General features: G+C 33.2%; 1 protein-coding gene across 2 annotated transcripts; it reads right to left on the bottom strand.

Moving 5' to 3' along the window:
* Positions 1-4,035: 4,035 nt before the first annotated feature.
* On the bottom strand, positions 4,036-21,209 carry LOC143045512 (synaptotagmin-17-like). Of its 2 annotated transcripts, none has more exons than XM_076218068.1 (5): positions 21,033-21,209; positions 13,976-14,073; positions 10,724-11,575; positions 7,005-7,125; positions 4,036-4,647 (listed from the first exon to the last, which is right to left on the bottom strand). In XM_076218068.1, exons 2-5 carry the CDS (start codon positions 13,994-13,996, stop codon positions 4,295-4,297), a joined length of 1,347 nt encoding a protein of 448 aa, XP_076074183.1. In that variant the 5' UTR covers positions 13,997-14,073; positions 21,033-21,209; the 3' UTR covers positions 4,036-4,294. The 2 variants fall into 2 exon arrangements, with proteins under 2 accessions (XP_076074183.1, XP_076074184.1); XM_076218069.1 differs by lacking the exon at positions 21,033-21,209 and adding an exon at positions 14,505-14,549.
* Positions 21,210-21,479: the final 270 nt, after the last annotated feature.

The following is a 21,479-nucleotide window of genomic DNA, read 5'->3' as shown; positions in this document are numbered from 1 at the left end:
AGTAGGTAAATTTCGTCATTAGGCCAACACATGCCCCATTGGAACAAATACAACAGTTATCGTGATGATAATTTTACTTTTAACAATCCAGAATTCTCTAACATTACTGTTGATATTTATCAAGAAGAATACTTTAAATAATATGATATTTACAGCAATACATTCCATTTTATTTCCTTAAAATTAAGAAAAGAGACATTTTCATTCCCTATTGTGAATTTTCCTTTAGCCTGTTCGTACGGTGTGTATTTTTCGAACTCGTTCGCATTGCCCGTGTCTGTAGTAACGTTTTAGATTTTAATGTTTTGGAACCTTATTGCTAGGGGACATTAGTATACCGCTGTTCGAAATTCATAAATCGATTGAGAAAAAAAACCTAAATCCGGGTTACAAACTAAAACTGAGGGAAACATATCAAATATAAGAGGAAAACAACTAATCAACAGAAACACTAAAGTGCAACAAAAACTACACGACAATGCAACACACACATAAACGAACTATAAGATAACAATTGCCATTTCCTGACTTGGAACAGGACATTTTAAGAAAAAATTGTGGTTGAACCTGGTTTTGTGGCTAGCCAAACCTCTTGATTTTATGGCAATGTTAAAAAATAACACTAAAATGACAATATTACATGACAGAACTACATTACATATAAACGACCATACAGGTGCGTTAACAAAGATCACTTTACATTTACACATCAATTGTTTAGCATTATTAGACATCAAAATAGCAAAGTCTTTTATGAAACGTTTTCTGTCGAGTTTTGTGTTTTGACGGTATGCATGTTCTTTCTATTAGTTTAATCTTTTATTATTAGATCACAAGTCAAGTATGTGAACGATTACATGTCACCGCACGGCCTCCAACAATTATAAAAATCCCATATGTATAGAAAGCTTCAAAACGCCCCCAGTTGACAAATAATTAAAAAGGGAAACTTTAATGCACGGCTTGATTTGTGATTAATAAGTATTTATAACGAAAATTTATTACGAACAGCCACCAACAACAACAACCACTTGATTTTTATTAAACGGTAATCTTTACTTAAGATATGAACAAACACTTTAGTGTTTCTGTTGTTTCGTTGTTTTCCTCTTATATTTTATATGTTTCCCTCAGTTTTAGTCTGTAACCCGGATTTGTCTTCTCTCAATCGATTTATGACTTTGGAACAGCGGTATACTACTGTTGCCTTTCTTTATGTAGGCTACTTTCAACGGATGAGAACTGTGATTGAGGTCACCAGAGTAGACTGCCTGTGATATTTTGATAAATAAGTTCGGCGCTTTTCAAAAAAGTTTTGTTCCATATTTCGTTAAAAAATTGTATCTAAATCCTGCTTTGGGGCCAAAAAACCAAACCAACTATGAATTATTATGTTTTTCTAAAAACGTGGAAAAAGTAAAATCACAAAAATACTGAACTCCGAATAAACTTCAAAACGAAAAGTCCCTATAGTCGCCGTCAGCTGAAATTCGTAGCGGTTATCGGTAAAAATAATCTAAACTATCAATCGCGTTCACTCGAGATATAGTTTTTCAAATTCCATTCATAAATCGCATAAAGAAAAACCACTACTGACCTACCATTTAAGTGATCACACTGTAATAATCCTGACCTTCACTTTTTCATAGACGATTTTGAATGGTGGAATCAGCCATTGTTTTTACCGGAAGTGTTTCCGTGGAGTTTAATTTCATAAAATTTGCATAAAGCGCGGGAAACCTTATCACATCAATGAAAGGAACATTTCAGGAATCTGCGTACAGTGACGAATGTCATATGCAAAACAATCATCGTGAATCTGATCAGAACAACAATCAATCATCGTAAATCAGTTCAAATCAACAGCCATTCATCCTAAATTAGATCAGAGCAACTACAAATCATCCTGAATCTGGATATAACAAAAACCAAACATCTGAAATTAGATCAGAGCAACAACCAATCTTCTTATATCTGAACAGATCAAAACCCTACCATCTTAAATTAGATCAGAACAACTAATCACCTGATATCTGAACAGAACAACAACCAATCATCTTATATCTGATCAGAACAAACACCAACCATCTTGTGTCTGATCAGAACAACAACCAATCATTATGCATCTGGTCAGTACAACAATCATTCATCCTTAATAAGATCAGATAGGCAACCAATGATCCTGCATCGTATCAGAACAACAACTTATCTTTCCGAAAGTGTTCAGAACAACAACCATTCATCATGAATCTAAACAGTAAAACAATCATTCATCCTAAATCAGACTAGAACAACCAATCATCACCTATTTGATCAGAACAACAACTTATCATTGTTTTTCAGACCAGAACAACTGATCATCCCAAATTAGACCAGCCCATCAACCAATCATTCTTAATCTGAACAGAACAACAACCAATCATTCTGAATCTTACCAGAACAGCAACCAATCATTCTTAATCTTACCAGAACAGCAACCAGTCATCCTTAATCAGACCAGAACAACGACCAATCATCCTTAATCAGACCAGAACAACAACCAAGCATCCTAAATCTGAATAAAAGAACAAACTAACATCTTAAGTTAGACCACGAGAACAACCTTAACCTGACCAGAACAACCATCTATAATTTGATCAGTATTACAACCGATCATCTAAAATTAGATTAGAAAAAATAACCAATCATCTTACATCAGTCCAGAACAACAATCAAATATCGTTGATAAGATCGAAACAACAACCAATCATCATATGTACAACCAGAATAATAAAAAATATCTTAAATTAGATCAGAAAAACAATCAATCATCTTTAATTAGATCAGAAAAACAACGAATCATTTTAAAATAGATCCGAAAAACAACCAATCATCTTTAATCCTAGCTACGGATCAACAACAAAAATCCTATATAAACCCAGAACACTAACCAATCAATTTAAATAGATCGGAACAACAACCAATCACCGTTTATCCGATCAAAACAACGACCAACCGTTTGAAACGATAACAACACACCAACAAATCATCTTTTAAAAGTTAGTTCAGAACAACAGACAATTGTTCTAAATCAAACCTGAACAACGGCCAATAACCCTGAATCAAATCGAAACAACAACCAATCAACTAGAATTAGATCAGAACCAAAACATATTAGCCTATACCAGACCAGAAAAAACAACAACTCATCCCTAATTAAACCAGAAAAAACAACCAATATCTCCTCTTAAATCAGACCAGAACACAACAAATTATTTTAAATCAGACAAAATAACAACCAATCCACCAAATAAGACCGGTTAAACCCATCATCAATCTTACCAGAACAACCAATCGTCTTAAATAAAACCAGAACAATAACCAATTATCCTTCACCAGACCCGAACAACAATCAAGCAGCTTCGACCATATAAGAAGTAAACCAATCATCATGAGCTACATCAGAACAAGAAACAATCATTCCATATCAGACCAGAACAACAACCAAGCAGCCTTAAGATATCAGAACAACAATTAATCAACCTGAATGAGACCAGAGAAACATCCAATCCTACTATATCAGGTAATCATTTTAATTCAAATCATTATAAATTAGAGGTCTTATGATTTCCCAAAATTAACCTGTTACTGAGATAATTGTGGTATGTTTTTAGTTTTCATGTGAATTCGCATTTTTGTATTAAATCAAAATTGAACTCTGTACCTTATGTGACATTTTTGTTTTAGTATCATGACTAATGAACCATTCCTGTCATTTTATATCTTTTGAAAGACCCTAAACCGCTTTTACACTTAAACAAATATTAAGGAATAAGTTCAATTTTCAAACATTAATTTTTATTTGTAAATTTTGACTTTTTTGGAATCCAAGATTCAATTCATATAATTTTATGTATATCGCGTAAAGAAGATGTCATACACAAATATTTATTTTTTGTTGTTTCTTTTAATCTCTGCATTTATAACTTTCCAGATAGTATAGTTATAATTTCATTCAATTAAGCTCGTTATGATTATTCGATAAACTCTCAGAAAAACAACTCTCATCTTTATTAACAATTATAACAAGGTTATATCATACATTTGTCAACAATAAAATATCTGAAATAAATGTCAAATTTCTCAACAGTTTCATGCCATTGAATATCACTTTACAGATGCCCTTTTTGTCTTTCATTTATCTGACAAGTCACGTGTCTTCTTTTGAAATCATCTGATCAATTCAATCAATCAGCATATTATAAAATGATATGATGAGTTATTTCGCACTTTAAGTAAATGATTGTCGAACATGTCATTGAACTGCAATCGAAGCAGGTGACACTTGATCACACTCAATACGCGTGCGCAGCGAATGCCACTGCGCAACTGGAGACCTCTGTGAGTTTAACATACGTTTCCAGTGAGTGTATTCATGAGGTCCTGTCCCGTATTTTCCTAAAGAAATACGACCTACAAAATCGTCCTTTGTTTTAGAGTTGTGATCCCAGACCGTTATAACAACAGTTGTGTTTTCTAGCTGTTGTTGTGTCACGTTAAAACTGACAGATTCATTAAATATCGGATCAATGGTATTCTTTTTACAGGATGTCTTCTTCGTCTTGATTGGCTTTTCAAAGTGCACCAAGGTAATTTTGACAATTGGATCTGAAAAAATACACACAAATGAATTTAATTAATTTTCTGTTTTATGTTAACAAGCATGTACAGTCACTGTGAAAGAGTTATATGCACATTTGGAAAATGATGGCGGCACAGTAATTAAAAGCTAAAACCGTTCTTTTATTAAGCATTTTTTCCAATGAGGCTCTTATCTTTCATCTATTTCTCTTTTGTTTGCCTGGAATTTTTTTCAACATACATATTGTGGTGGTCAAAATCTTTCGAAATCATTCGCACTGCTTTTCCTGCAACGCAAGAAGAAAACACATACTCGATCTTGGGAAAAACAGCTTTCAATCAGAGATTGAACTAAAGTTTTCCAAATTGATGATCAGTCATACTTTTGCACTTGTGCTTGTCCTATGAAAAAAGTGCTTCCAAATGATTTATAAAACAAATCCATGTATGAGTACAGAAAATTAATATATATTTTTCATCACAAAATGAAAAATTATATGAATATTTGTTGAAAATAATTGAATAAAATATGATCTCAAACGTTGGCAGATTGCCACCGTCATTGTAAGTTTTATAACATTGTAACATACGGGTTTTAAGGTAAACTGCTTCAAGAAGAAATTCTGCAAAAACAAAATGAATTCTATCTTAACAGCATTCCCCATCTCCCTCCCTTTATATTTACCCAGATTGACCTAATCGACAATGCTCATGCATTGTGGAATTTCTTCTTCCTTTCAAAAGATCATGGGAAATACAGTCACGTGGATTAAATGAGGGCGGTTGTTTTGGTTGTGCGGGATGTATAAAAAGTTAAAAACGCAGATATTTCCGGTAGGGATAAGGACGTTAAAATTCGATCTCTAGTTAATGTAGAGTAGAGTGCCAAACTCTCCCCACGTTAATGAAACATTTCAATATTTTTAGCGAGCTGGTATGTGGCATGTTGCAAGACAAAATAGAGGACACTTTGCAACCACTTTGCAGGTCATATCTGTTGTTCTGTCAATTTTGTCTCTTTCTGAGGGTATTATTAGTTACTTAGTGTGCTAGTGACCTAATACGGTATATATGGGGTCAGTAAATTCCATATGGGGTGAGAGCGAAGCTCGAATCCCCATATGGAATTTACTGACCCCATATATACCGTATTACGTCACTAGCACACTATGTAACGAATTTATCTTACCGACTATCTTAACGTGTAAAATTAAGACTAGTGATTCTCAAAATGAGCAAGTCTTCAATACTATTAGCACTAAGAAAATACTTCCATTGATCCTACAAAAACAGATGCCAACAATAACGACTTGTAAGGTTTAAATGTGTTTTATGAATTTGTTTCCAATTTCTTCGTCTGTTGGAACTTTAAGATTTTTTTCTCAGTACCGTTTTGTTTTTTATAAAGGGACCTAACACCATTACTAACCGTGTATGAAATAAGCCCCGCCCCTTCTTACCTAATAAGGAATATAAAGGGACGTAACTCCACTACTAACCGTGTATGAGATAAGCCCCGCCTCCCTACTAACCTAATATCAAATATACACGGTTTGCACGCGGACGCTTTTAACCAATCATATTCCTGGAAATGTATAGGAGGTAAGATAAAAGTCTGTATCACTTCCTGGATATATCAGACTGTATAACACCTAGTGTTTCAAAGCATATACCATTAATGGTATGTCAGACTGTATAAACCCAAGTATATGCTCGAGTGAATACCATTGAAGGCATGTCATACTGTATTATACCAGGATATGTCGGAGTGTATAACATCCAGGGTATGCCCATATTGTATATCTTTTTGTGCTATTAAAATTTGCTGTTACAAAATATTAGAAATTATTTTAAATTAAGGAATGTATCTCCCTCATGCAAAGCTCTGATTCCTTTCACGGATTTGGCTATACTTTTTGGACCTTTTGGATTATAGCTCTTCATCTTTTATATAAGCTTTGGATTGCAAATATTTTGGCCACGAGCATCACTGAAGAGACATGTATTGTCGAAATGCGCATCTGGTGCAAGAAAATTGGTACCGTTAATTTTATTCAATGATATGTGACATATTGTATAACATCCACATTGCACAAAAACCAGTAAAATCAGACAACACAACATTAAGGGTATGTCCCTAATTGTCACTAATTAAATAACAGCTAGACTGTATGCTGGATATATTAGACTATGTCAGCGCATACGCTAAATGTAAAAAAAAGCACTTTGGACATATGGAACATTAATTTTTCACTTAGTTTTGTTTATTTACTGGTTTGTTTAAATCATGGTTGTATTTACCATTACTATTGTTTACTATTTATTTATAAACTCTTTGTATCTGCAGCTGCCATATATACAGTATTTACAATGTTTTTACCCACCTGAACCTCCTATCATATCTGTTTGTAGAAGTTGTTTGGCTTTGATGATGTCAACATTCAAACGTCCAGCACTAGGTAAATAGTTCAGAGATAACAAAATCTCACCTAAATCCATTCTTTCCTATAACAAATAAGAAAATCCATTGCAGTTGAATTTTTCTGTAATTTTCCATTTTTGTCGGCTAAGTTTGTAGAATAATATATAAATAAGAGGGCCTGCTTGTTGCATTGCGGTCTGTATTATGTATTTGTATAATAACCTCAATAATAACTTTTCTAACATGAATCTTTTCTACCGGTAAATAAGACAGTTACACATTTTGTCTTTTCTTTGGTAAATTTTATGTTATATCTGCGATAGTTTTAACGATACAATCATGCTGGTGTCTTTTTTGTTTTTGGGATGTACAAGTACCCGGCCACGTCAACTTGTATTTTTGTCCATCTGATGAGTTAAGCCTTTTTCAAATGATTTTTATAGTTCATTATTATGTTGTATTGTTATACCACTATCCCAGTTAGAGGAGGGTTGGGATCCCGCTAACATGTTTAACCCCGGCACATTATGTATGTATGTGTATGTCCGAAGTCAGGAGCCTGTAATTCAGTGGTTGTCGTTTGTTTATGTGTAACACTTTTGTTTTTCGTTCATTTTTTTTATATATATATATATTTGTATAAGGCTGTGAGTTTTCTCGTTTGAATTGTTTGACATAGTCATTTCGGGGTCTTTTATAGCTTTGCTCATTGCCATTTAGATATCATATACTACCTATAATTGTTATTTTCGGTGTCATTTTGGTCTCTTTTGGAGAGTTGTGTCATTGGCAATCATACCACATCTTCTTTTTTTATATTTAATTGACAATTATACCAAATGGTTATTATGGTATATCTTTATTATATTGGCATATTTTTGTCCCTGGTGACCGCCAATATTTTTATTTTGAGTTAATCAAAATCCCTTTGACATTAACGAATGCGACTTATAAAACGATATTACTTATCAATTGCAACAATGGATACCACCAGCGAGCCAGTAAGTTCTAACTTCCAGGCAACCCGAGGTCACTTACCGAATTTTGATAGGTACAACATCCCAATCGGTTGTATTGTTTTGTAATTTAATTGCTCTTTATGTCTTCGTTTTTTGGGGGTTCTGTTTTTCTTCGGCTTATGGTTTTTGATTGCCCCTTAGTGCCATCTTATTTAAAATATAATTCCAGTATATTTTTTTTATAGCTGAAACTGAATACATTATTCCTTGAACACAACTGTTCAAAATATAGCATATTCCCTCAACCAATATAGTGAGTTCAGTATAATATACACTTCTCAAGTTTTATTATTTGATTGACATGAATTGTTTATACTGATATCTGAAATATTTGCCACTGAGACATTATGCAGACTGCCTTATGTAGGCATTAAAAAGTTAAGGGACTGTTGGTCCATTTTTCAGTATTACATTGGATGATGATTCAATTTTTGTTTCCTTGTGTTAACTTTAGTTTGCGATTGCCTCATGCAAAGGATTAGGTCCAGTAAGACCCCGTCATATATATTGATAAACGGCAAAGGTTGCAAAGTCTAAATGAATTAAACTGTTAACCTTCCACATGTTCAACTGTAAATGGGTTAATCTGGGATATTACTTTTTTTTAAATCATTAGGCGAATACGTACAAACAGAGTCGAGGATATCAAGGAGTCGTAACTCATTGTTGGGCATTCAAGACCGTTACCAATAAAGATGTCTACAGAGTAAACACGTCTTCTTGCTTTGTCAGCTTTGCCATGTATACTTTGAAAAAAGAGGTAACTTGTTGGTTACACGGAATCAATGGGTTATCACGTATTTTGGTTAAAATGAAGAATTGATCACCGCTTTTATTGGCCTGTATATCCGACTTGCTGTGCTTTCGACTTGCGAGTCTTGTATGCTCAGTGTCATCTATCATCTAATCTGATGAAAGCTAATAGTTTATGTAGGAATCGGTCATGTTAAAAATTACGAGTCACCTAATATTGTCGTGTTTAATGGATTATAGTTTATTACATTTACAAACATGGAATGAACTTTTGACCACTTCCTGATCGATATCACGTGTATTTTGTAGAACACTAGAAATGATTAAACAGAACCAATGTATTATTCAGTCATTATGAATGTTTCTAAAACATAATGGTATATCAAGCTTACAAGTTTATGGTAGACATCTTTTTTTATAATTTGGTTTGAATCGTCAACAATAATTACCTCGAAAATCCATAAAAAAAGTTGAAATAAATAAAGAATGTATCCAATGGACACAGATGCCCTCACTTGTTTGTGGCAAGGTCAATGTACCCGAATTCATATTTATTAACTTTTTATTTTTTGAAACTTGACGACATTGTTTCTGTATGTAGTCATTAGATATTTTGGGTGTTTGAGTGGTTTCATTGTTCAATAACAAACAGCTGTAATGGGGTAACTCGAGAACTGTGAAAGTTACGTCATTCAAATTTGAACTTGACCTATGATTGGATGTAATAAGCATTGTGTTTAAGTTTTAGAACATATGATTGAGGCAAACTAAAGTTAGAGTACGGAAATAAAATTTGGGACCTATACGCACGCGCGAACGAAGACGATTGGTGTTCCATGCATATTTTAGAAACCTTATAATAACTCATTTTTACGATAAAACTAGTTGAGCAGACTCCTAGGATTATGTGCGGTGAACATGAAAAGTTATCCGTAACAGAGATATGATATAGTCTAGACTTTTTTGAGAATTATAGGATAATTGATTTATAAAAAAGTAAAGGTCTCATCAGCTCTTTCGTTAACAAAGGTTTTACAATATTTCTGAGCAATATTTTCTATTTGAAAGTGTGATACTTCAATTCGTATACTTATTTTTTACACGATCAGCTGTGCTTAAATCTAAAGAGAAATTAAATCTGTTATTTATACCCTCTAAGCTTAGATCAATTAGTACTACATCACACACGAATCATCAGTATCCCATTCTAAATCTGTTTTATATATAGTTAATATCTAATTGTACCTAATAAAAACTCATGCATGATAATCTGATCGTTATTTACGACATCTGCTCTCACAAAAACACGAACAAATCGTTTTATCAAGTGACAGACTTAATTTAAACAACATATTCAAATTATACAGCATTAGCCTCTAAGTCAGAGTTGATATGTTTTTTATCATAGTTTTCATAATTACAGCGTCATTCTAGTAAAGCAAGACTAGTCGAGTGATTTCATGTTTAAGAAAACAGTTAGAAATATCTTAATGATTTTCGGATTTATCCTTTTGTATGAATCAGATTAGTGTACTGGATGTTGTATACATGTACGTCTTGGACAACATGAATAAAATAAGACATGCGATAAACATATATATATAATTTAAGGTCAATATCCACTTCTCATCAACAGCAGTCGTTAAGATATGTCAAGCTCTAAATGACTGAAGCCCTAAATGGCATTTATAAGAGTTTTAAAAGTTGTGAATAGTTACGGGGACTTATAGGTTCACGTTCGGTACTGTGGCAATTGATTGTTGTGATTTGTTTTAATAAAATAAAAGCTTGAGCGGTAAGGGTTAGGTGCTATTATTTCGATTTGGATTTTTGTCATTATGTATAATATACATGTGTAACTACTGTCCAGCAAAAAACACAAAGACGACAACAGTTCTAAGAAACTTACCTTCGTACTTGGCAGTACTGGCTTCCACATATGTCCTCCTTTGATCAGGTTCATGTTACCCAGAGGTAAATATACTTGGCCAATGATACAATGCCGGGAAAATTTATCAAAATCTTTTATCAAAATTTCAAGCGTCCTCATTTGAACTTCACCAAACGGTATTTCAAACATGAAGTATTCATTCCATGTTGGATTTTGTGTCTTTCTTTGAACCGATGTCTGTTGTGAATTTTTCTGATCTGGCAACAAGCTCACTTTACAATAGGGATTCGAATGGGCCAGATCTTGTTTTGTGTCATCAAGAATAAAAGGTAACGGCAAGTCTTTAGCCTCAATTATTTTGACAACAAGGAAACGATTCACAACATCATATTGTAAGCCAATGTGAATTTGTCCAAGCTGAAATTTGGCCAGCTTTTCTTCATCGGTTAAACATGGTTCATTTATAACATCATCATACAAATCTCTTTGGAAATTCTCCACTGTAATTTCGGTTTCACTCGGTAATCTCCGCCGACCTGGTCGTGGCTGAACGTTTTCTTTGTTAGCCGTCCAAAACTCAATTGGCTTCATGTCAATAATAGGAGTGGTGGTACCCTTCTTATAGTCGCAACTTATCTGAGATGCTGACGACACCGAATCAGTCCTTGACGTACTGTCAGATTCTATCCGTTCACGGAAACTTTTGTGACTCTCTGCACAGGAACTTGTAGAATCGAGTCGAGTAGACGATTCACGGAAAGAATGTTGAATGTCACTTTTTCTCAGTTTCTTTCTTTCCTCTTGACAACATTCGCAACATACCTCTTTACAGCAGAAAATTTCGTATAGTTTTTCACAACACTTCTTTGACTGCAATAGTGGGAAAATAGAATTAAATGCATAAAGCTACAACGATTTTTGTTAGAAGAAATAAATCTGTTGGATTCACTGACTTGAGTAATTTGTGTTGTTTAAAAATTGTGACATTTTGAGTATGGTGTGAAAACGAGACCGGGTTTAATTAATATTCCCTGGGTAAAAAAAATTACAGCGAGAAGGACTGTCCCCTTGATATGTAAAGATTGTTTACTATTATTGTGTAGTTATAATGTTGTTTAGTGTAGTTATATTCTGTCTTGTGTACATATTAGTTTCCCCTTTTCACAATCTTAAACCGTGTTTTTAAAGCACAAAGAAAACCCTACTTGGACAGTCTGTTTGATGAAAATATATTGAGAAATTACTTTTTCTAAAAATGGCAGCAGGTTTTATTTTCCACGTTATAAAACGGCAAATCAAACATTGTAGAACATCACATAATTGACATTATAAATTGAAGTGTTTAATAATTTCAACATGCGAGCAAAATAAATAAAGAGAAAAATATCAAATTATCGACTACTTGATGTTTGACAACCATCATTACAGGCGGTAATTACATAATTATGAAGTACACGACAGCCTGTAATTGAAGCACATCACACTAACAATCCATTGTCTATAGGGAAAAATATAACACAATTAACGTTAACTAATCGAAATGACAAAACAAGAATAAAATGTCGTGTTACTTTGGGTATAAAATGTCGTGTCACTTTGGGTATCACCTGTCGTGTCAACTTCAGATTACAATGTCTTGACGTATCACTTTCGGTATAAAATGTCGTGACGTATCAGTTTCGGTATAACAAGTCTTGTTTCATCACTTTCGGTATAAAATGTCGTGACGTATGACTTTCGGTATAACAAGTCATGTATCATCACTTTCAGTATAAAATGTCGTGTCACTTTCAGTTTGGGTATAAAATGTCGTGTCACTTTCAGTTTGCGTATAAAATGTCGTGTCACTTTCAGTTTGGGTATAAAATTTCGTGTCACTTTCGGTATACAATGTCGTGACGTATCACTTTCGGAATAAAATTTTGTGTCGTATCACTTTCGGTATAAAACGTCGTGTCACTTTCGGACGGTGTTTCATGTTGTGTCTCTGTCGGTATGATATGTCGTGTCACTTTCGGTTTTAATGTTGTGTCTCTGTCGGTATGACATGTCATGTCAATTTCGGTATTGATTTTTGTCTCTTTCGGTATGACATGTTGTGTATATTTCGGTATTGAATATTGTGTCTCTTTCGGTATGACATGTCATGTCACTTTCGGTATTGAATGATGTGTCTCTTTTGGTATGACATGTCATGTCACTTTCGGTTATGGATTGTTGTCGCTTTCGGTATGATATGTGATGTCCCTTTCGGTATTGAATGTTATATCTCTTTCAGTATGGCATGTCATGTCACTTTCGGTATTGAATGTTGTGTCTCTGTCAGTATGATATGTCATGTCTCTGTCAGTATGATATGTCATGTCACTTTCGGTAATGAATGTTGTGTCTTTTTCGGTATGACATGTTATGTCACTTTTGGTATTGAATAATGTGTCTCTGTCGGTAAGATATACCATGTCACTTTCGGTATTGAATGTTGTGTCTCCTTCGGTATGACATGTCATGTCACTTTCGGTATTACATGTTGTGCCAAACGCATCAATCTTTAGATATTAAAGGTTAAGACACCAAAATACACAGTACACTCAGTAATAATGGTTTGGAAACCAAAATACATAGGTTATAAATCAAAAACTAATTTCATACATGTATGACAGATTTTTTTTTATGAATAATGTTTCCTCTTTTTGGATGAAATTTAATATTAAGCCTCATATATCTGTCAATATTCATTTTGTCGCCCTTTGAACTCAATTGTTTATCACAAAATGAAAGTGGTGAATCTTTTTATCAGTAGACAAATCCATAATTGACCTGTTATAACGCTGTTGAAATCAGTAAAAACAATTCTCATAAAAATTTTACAAGACATAAAACTTTCTGCTTCAAGTAATATAAAAGCTTGCATGCTCTTTATTATGATGTATATAGGTTATTTTTACACGGACATTAAACCCTATGGACAATATCTTGTTGATTGAACTATGATTCCAATATTGATCAGAATCCTTACATGTAACCTTAGATAGTTAGCGCCTCATTTAACCAGACATCTCCTTATTGATTCCTTCCCAAGCATAATATCATGGTTTTCCCTAAAAACATCGGCTGAAATTTTCAAATGTCACGGCTGATGATAAAAACACAACGACGAGATTACCAGTCTTATCGTGGTAGAGACATAAAATCCACTAATTAACAATAAATCAGAATAAGGAGAAACAGATTTCTATAAAAGTTAATTAGAGAATTGAAAATTTGTCTTACCACGGAAAATATGAAGGACATGATGTTAGTTTCCTTCCCGTGTCTATCGATTAATGCTTCGTTTCAGCGGCCATTATTTCCCTCGCCATCCTCGATCACTGAAATATTGAATAAGATGTTTTTTACCCAAATAACTGGTTAAAGCACATATGTTACAACTATTTTAATTAAAAATTTTACCACCTGTTGGGATTTAAAAAAAATACGTCCATGAATAATTATGAATTTCTATTACACGACAGATATACATGTATATGATAAATATGAGACAACATGAGTTCAGAAAAAATACATTTGTAAGACAGTGGGTATAATATAAAATGTATGACAGCTGATAGAATATATATTATTTATCGGAAGTGGTGTTACAGTTTTTTTTATCTTACATTGTATACCATGTTTAAACGAACAAAGCAATGCATATCAAAAACACCGGATAGATAATGTTAAAGAAAGAAGCCTCAGTAACACTATAAACAGAAAGTTAATCATATCAGAGAATTAATACCGGTATTGTAACTATACGTACGAAATCTGTTGCGTGATAGTCCTAAATCTGTATCACATAGGTACAAAAAGGAGTATTTTTTATTCTTTAGGATCTATTATTGATATTTTATAATTTATACAGTTACATTAAAATGACATATTGATTTGGATGACAGATGTCCTATATAATGTTGATATATATGAATTGAGTGAGAAGAACAATATAAAAAAATCCTCCTACTGATTTATTTTTTACAAAGTGGATATAAACGTTGGTGTATGTTTTGTAATAAACCTGAAAATTTATGCTAATTGTCTGATTATAGAGTTAGATTGCCATAACATACTATATCAAAAGCATTCAGTTCTTATTCAATGAATTGAAAAATGTAAAGATGGACATATTCGATTTTATGTTGACCGGGGGCCATTCGAGGGGGAAAAGCATCAGTGAGACATAGTGACGTGAATACATTAACTTTTTGACGTCGATTTTTTTCCAGGGTAAAATAATCACTTGGAAGATGACCACGTAAAGAGACATTGTCTTATTTTAAAGACTTGTCGTTTGGCCAAGTTGTTGTTTCTTGAAATATACCCTATTCAAATCAAAATAAAATACTCGCACCATCATGTAAGAGATTGACCATTACTTTTACGACTATTATAATAAGTAGATGATGCATGATTGCCAATAAGCAATGAGCAATATAGTCTGGTACCCGACCGTTCTTGAGTCATGACAAGCTTGACAATATTTGTATATTCCGAAGGCATACTGAATATTTTACGAAGGGAGCCAACCTTACGTTTGTTATTCGGTATTCTGTCCTTTTGCTGGTTTATTGATTAACTATTATTGTTGACCACTCTAATTATAACGGCACACTGCTATTATCTGCAGTCAATTCAATTAAGACTGGTAGATTCAGAGTTTTTCGGGTTGTTTTACACTTCAGACATGGGCAGACATATAATACATATACCACGGTGAAAGATATGTTTGCGGGGAAAGGTCCTCGATTATAGAAAAACGCCTTTTTCAGACAAGATTAAAAAGAGAGCCTGCTAAAGAACACAAACCAAGGGGCATTTATGAAAATCAGGATATATGAACAGAATTACGAAATGATTGGCTTCTATTCTAACCATTACTCAGTAATTTACAATTTTAATATTCAAATTAGTGACAACTTCAATTATTCGATGTTTGACTCAAAAGTGACGATAACTGGAACTCGTACCCAATACATTTCACGCTTTTCGTTGTTAATAAGACGATTTGAAGGCCGAGTCTATGGTGATAGGCTTTTAGTAAACCATACAATAATATTTCCAAAAGGAGATTTCCCAAAAATTTGTATAAATATGAGCATCGATTCATCGTAACAGTGATAACCAAAGGATGTTCACATTGTTTCAATAGAAAGAATTGAAGTCGTAGTTTTCCAATACTGACAATGGTTTGTCATTATCCTTTTCAGTTATGGGTTAAAGATGGAAATGTCAAATAGCAATAAAGCTGACCTACGTTGTGGTCATTGTTTTAAAAGTGGTACCAATGTCCCACGTCTCATGTGGTGCTCAAATAGGCTAAAGCTATCACGATATTTTTATGTTGTTGAAATGTAATTGAAGAACACATTGTGTTCGGTGAGAGGATATAATGTTTACTTTTTTAAGCATAATGTTTTATTTAAAAGTAATCGATTGATCTCCAATATTTAGAAAAATGATTGTCTTAAAAGTGTTTGCTTTAATTGTTTCTTACATGCATTGCACGCAGCTGCTAAGATTGCTTTTTTTAAATTGTAAGAAAAGCTATTACTGCAAAGGACCGTGCTCAAACCAATATGTGTTTACAAACGCAGAAAAAGTAATCACACCATGTGTATAAAAATGCAGCCTTTTCAAAGCGTACAATATTCTAAGAATACAATTAGTGACAGCAACTAACTTTTATGTTGGCGTCTATGCTATATCTAATTATTGTTTATTTGAATTTTAAAGTCAATAGTTTTATTTATCCATCATGTATGTTTACACATAATAGATGTTGGATCCAATGTACTGGCACGTTAACCAATTATGTCTGTCTGGTTTTGATTTGTTAAAACATGTTTTGTGAGATTTAAACCGTACCTCTTTACGTCTAGCCAATGTTGAATAAAATAGGACACAACAAATACGTGGATTAAAACCCAATTTAAAAAGAAGTTCGATTCCGCTGTAAAAACAGGTAACAAAAGAAACTAACAAAATGATGATGACCAACATAAATTACCATAGTACTTGTAGCATTAACTGACATGCCAGCTCAAGACTTCAATTATATTGATTGAAAGATTGTCTTTATCAAATGAAAACCAACTACATTCACTCCCGTAAGAATTAAAATTAAATGTAGTACCATATCATCATAAATTGTACGAAAAGAACATAATCCGTATTATGCCATCAACTGTTTTTAGAATAGTGTGTTTTTCAGAGTGTGTCTTTTAGAGCATCAATATAAATTCAAACAATGCCATCTTTAATGACTTGAAAACACTATCTAATTATATCTCATGTGAATAAAATGTTTCAAGGTTTGGGTCAATGGTGACATTTATGTGCTTTGTATAGAATATAACCATAAAAAATGGGATGTGAAATGCCGGAATGTCGAAGATGTCTGCACGTTGATTTACGTTTTTGAATAGGTCCTTTTAGTGATGATAACATTTAATTATTGTCACTAATTGTATTCTTAGAATATGATGTACACTTAGAAAGGCTGCATTTTCATACATGTCATAGATGCGATAGATTTTTTCTGTGTTTACACGTATTGGTTTAAGTAAATGTTTTGACAAGTTTGTGATTTTGTTAACCCTGGTGTAACATTTTTTTTTATGTAGTAATAGATTTCTTTATTGAACAAGGTCCATGTACTCAGAGTAACTTTTTTCAGATAAAGTATGGGTTTGTGCGAACCCACATTGATTATAAATGTGTTTATATCCGTTTGTGATTTGCACTTACTTGTTAAAACGCTTGGTCCAAAAACGCTGTTTACATATCAAGTATAAGCACTACCTAGTTTTCATAGATTTCGTAAATGTTAAGTTGTATTGCTATGTATTTTTTTTTATTTATTGATATTGTGTTTTTTCTGTTCGCACGTGAGATACAAAACATGATTCTTATAAGCTGAAATATCAAACACACCCATGGATAGATAATTAGGATTAAATACTAGTGATAATCTCCTTCGATGAAAGACTAACTAAGATAGTAATAGATCTGTTACCAGCTGCAATTGTTTTTATAACAACAAAAAAATGTGTCACGTGTTTGGACTATGATTATAAGGGAGGAGAGCAAACAAGTAACCCTCTTCCTTTTATGGACATTAAATCAAAACAACATGCGTAGGATGTCTTACAGATATCTTCCCACCCTACTTATATGGTATTTTATTTATGAATTACAAAGTCTTATGTTTCCACCGATTGAATATTCTTATTGATAAAGTTTGAAATTACGCTGTCGTTAAATCATTGCGTTTTATATTTCAGGGATTAATATATATTCGCTTGTTCATTGATAAAACAAAAGCAAAGTATTTCTTTTTAAACCTTTTCTGTGTCATTAAAGATTAAATGTATGCATTGCCCACGATTATTACATCCCAGCTCCTTTGTTCTACCCTACTAGATCACCCCAGTTTGAGTTTCTTTGTTATGCATGCTTTCATTTGTTCTGTAACATTTTGGCGGGAATGTCATATCCACTATAAAACTTAATATAATTAATTATAAATTCACGTAGAAAAAATCCAGTGTATATGCTCGGATTCGAAGTCAGACCTTTAGCATATCAAGCCACGACACCAGGACGACTGGATACGAACTAATAGTAATTTGACATACTTAAAGGAAGCAAGATCGTTTTATAAGTGGGGCGATTTGCCAAACCTTTATTTAGTGGGGTTTAAACCTTTTTCGTTAATAAGTGAGTTTTCAGACTGATTTTTCAATTTGATTTTACACTTTTTCAAAAGTAGGGCGAGTCGGTAAACAAGAGTGGGGCGATTTTTTTTATAAAGTGGTGATAAAGCGTGGGCCGATTGGCAAGTGGGGCGAGTTGACATTGTTTGATATCTACTCATCGTGTTTGGGGGTCAAAAAGGGTATACATCATAAAGTAATATATAAAGCATATTGTAATGGTTGTGTGGCGTTCTAAACTAGATTTTATGAATTGTAAATGGTTTTTCGTCTGATCTAAAACAGTTGGGATGTAAAATAGTTACCCAACTCGGACTTGTTGTGTCAGTGCTAGTTCACCCTCTGGCCTTCGGCCAACGGGGTGATCTTACACTGACACACCGCGTCCTTGTGGGGTAACTATTAATGTATACCTGAGTGTAAGGGTATATGACGTTTTAACATAAAATCTATCTGAAGTACAGCTGCTGATATCAGAATGTAGGACGGGAAAAGCTTAAGTTCTCTTTCACCAAATTGAGTTGTAAGATTTTCTTTCCCTTGATTGGATTTCTGTAATTTTACTTTTTAGTAACTACTAGTGTTTATTGGTACGGTAATAAATGGTATTGTACTACTTGTACTTTTGTATGTGTTGTTCATTTACATACTGGTATGAAAGGATTAAAATACATTTATCGGTTTGCAAAATAGGAAATATAACAATTTTGTCACTGATGACTGTACTATTTTAATTACACTTATTTTCGTTGTTCTATTTTATAGTCTAGAAGTATTTTGTTTGTTATTCCGCCAATCATTAAAAGAGAAAGGTTAAGTATTTGAATACTATTTAAACTCCAATAGATGTAAAAAGATATGGTATAAGTGCCGCAATGAGACAACTCTCCATCCCACTCACAATTTGTAAAAGTAAACCATTATAGGTCAAAGTACGGTCTAACAGAGAGCCCTGGCTCACACCGAACAACAAGCTATAAAGGGCCCCCAAAAATACTAGTGTAAAATCATTCAAACGGGAAAACCAACGGTCTAATCTATATAAAAACAAATATAGACCACATCAACAAACGACAACTGCTGAACATCAGATTCCTGACTTAGGACAGTAACAATTGCAGCGGGTTTAAATGTTTTAATGGTACAAAACCTTCATCTGAAACAATAGTGTAACATCACAAAATAGAAAGACACACTATAAAATATCAATTGAAATGGCTTAACTCAATCAAAAGACATAGTAACACAAGGGGACATGTCTTTGAAGTTTTGAAAGAATAATTTTCATTTCCGTACTCAATATGTCGGATGAGATTTGATTAAAAAGAGAAGAACGTCGGCATTTTCAGAAAGCATGACCATGTATTAAGTTTAAGCCTTCCGATCAATCTGACAGTGAATATCAGCCTAAGAAATGGACGAAAGATACCAGAGGGACGGTCAAACTCATAAATCGAAAATAAACTGACAACGCCATGGCTAAAAATGAAAAAGAAAAACAGACAAACAATAGTACACATGACATAACATAGAAAACTAAAGAATAAGCAACAAGAACCCCACCAAAAACTGGGGGTGATCTCAGATGCTCCGGAAGGGTAAGCAGATGTGACACCAGATGTGACACCCGTCGTGTTGCTCATGTTATAACAAATCCGGCTAATAGTCATGTTTCTACTTGATTCGATTAGATATTTTTCATAACATGTTGTAGTTGGACTTTTCGTGGTATTGTAATAAGGTTTATCAATTTATATACTTTCGTAGGTTCATTAAGTAAAAAGTGGTAGAATTTAGAAACTGCACGGCCTTCAATAATAAGAAAGACTCAAAACCGCATAGAGAGCTGCAAAAAGCCTTGTAGTGACACTTGTTAAACAATTCAGACGAATAAACTTACGGCCTGATTCATGTACAACACAATAAAAGAAAAATAATAAATATAACTACAAACAACAACTGAACTACTGACTCCTGACTTTAAATAGGCACGTACATAATGTGGCGGGTTAATTTTGAACATGTTTGCAGGCGCCCAACCCTCTCCTCAACCCTGGGACAATTCAGTTTTAACAAATGATATAGAAATACGAAGATGGAGTATGAATGTCAACAAGCAAATACCAACTTAAGGCAAAACAAATGTAAACAAATACAGTTTAATAATATGCAAAATAAATACCGTAAAGCATGTAAACCATAAATGACGTCGGAAAAACAAACACGCTGTCTTTAAACTAGATTCATATTATAATTAGATTGATGCGAAACAATGGAATTGATAATACTTATATGTTTGAACGATTCCACAAAAAACCCAAAGATAAGATACAAATCGATAAATTCTCTGATTATTTTATTATTGTAGTATTAAATAGTGCAAACAACACAGAACATAGCCATTTGTAATACTAATAAGTAACTGTAGTGTATTAGTGATTAAATTGTATTTTTCGTTTAAGAACTGAAATGAAATGTTTAATGTGAGATAGCTTATATAGAAAAATGTCAATAATAATACTGACAATGTTCGTTGGTTTAGATTTAAAAGATAATTTTAACATTATTTTACTTACCACGAACAAGAGAACAGCCTGCACCTTCCAACGAATGATTTTATTATGGATTTTTTTGTCATGAAATTGTCGTCAACTTTTTCTTGCCATTACACTAGAATACAGCGAAGACTTGATTGATTTCAATCTCAAGTTGCTTAGCAACTCATCTGATTTGAAGATTTGATTGGTTGTGTATCAGCTATAGAGAGTAAAAGTAGTTTACAAGCTCTTCATGTTCCAATATGTCAACAACCTGATATTAATTTCTTGAACATAATGACGTCAGACGTTTGTCTTATACTTTTAGATGAAATTTCTTGATTTCAATGTAAATACATGAAATATTTATTAGAATATTGACGTTTTGAACAGGAAGTAAACTATAACATAATGCAATCCTTATGTAGTATATTTACAGCCAATGGCATGTGCTATTACCTTAAATGATTCCAGTTAAAACATCAT

Source organism: Mytilus galloprovincialis, chromosome 9 (genome assembly GCF_965363235.1).
Source record: "Mytilus galloprovincialis chromosome 9, xbMytGall1.hap1.1, whole genome shotgun sequence".
Lineage (NCBI taxonomy): Eukaryota > Metazoa > Mollusca > Bivalvia > Mytilida > Mytilidae > Mytilus > Mytilus galloprovincialis.
Note: the sequence above shows the minus strand (reverse complement) of the source record. Positions and strands in the feature narration are given on the sequence as shown.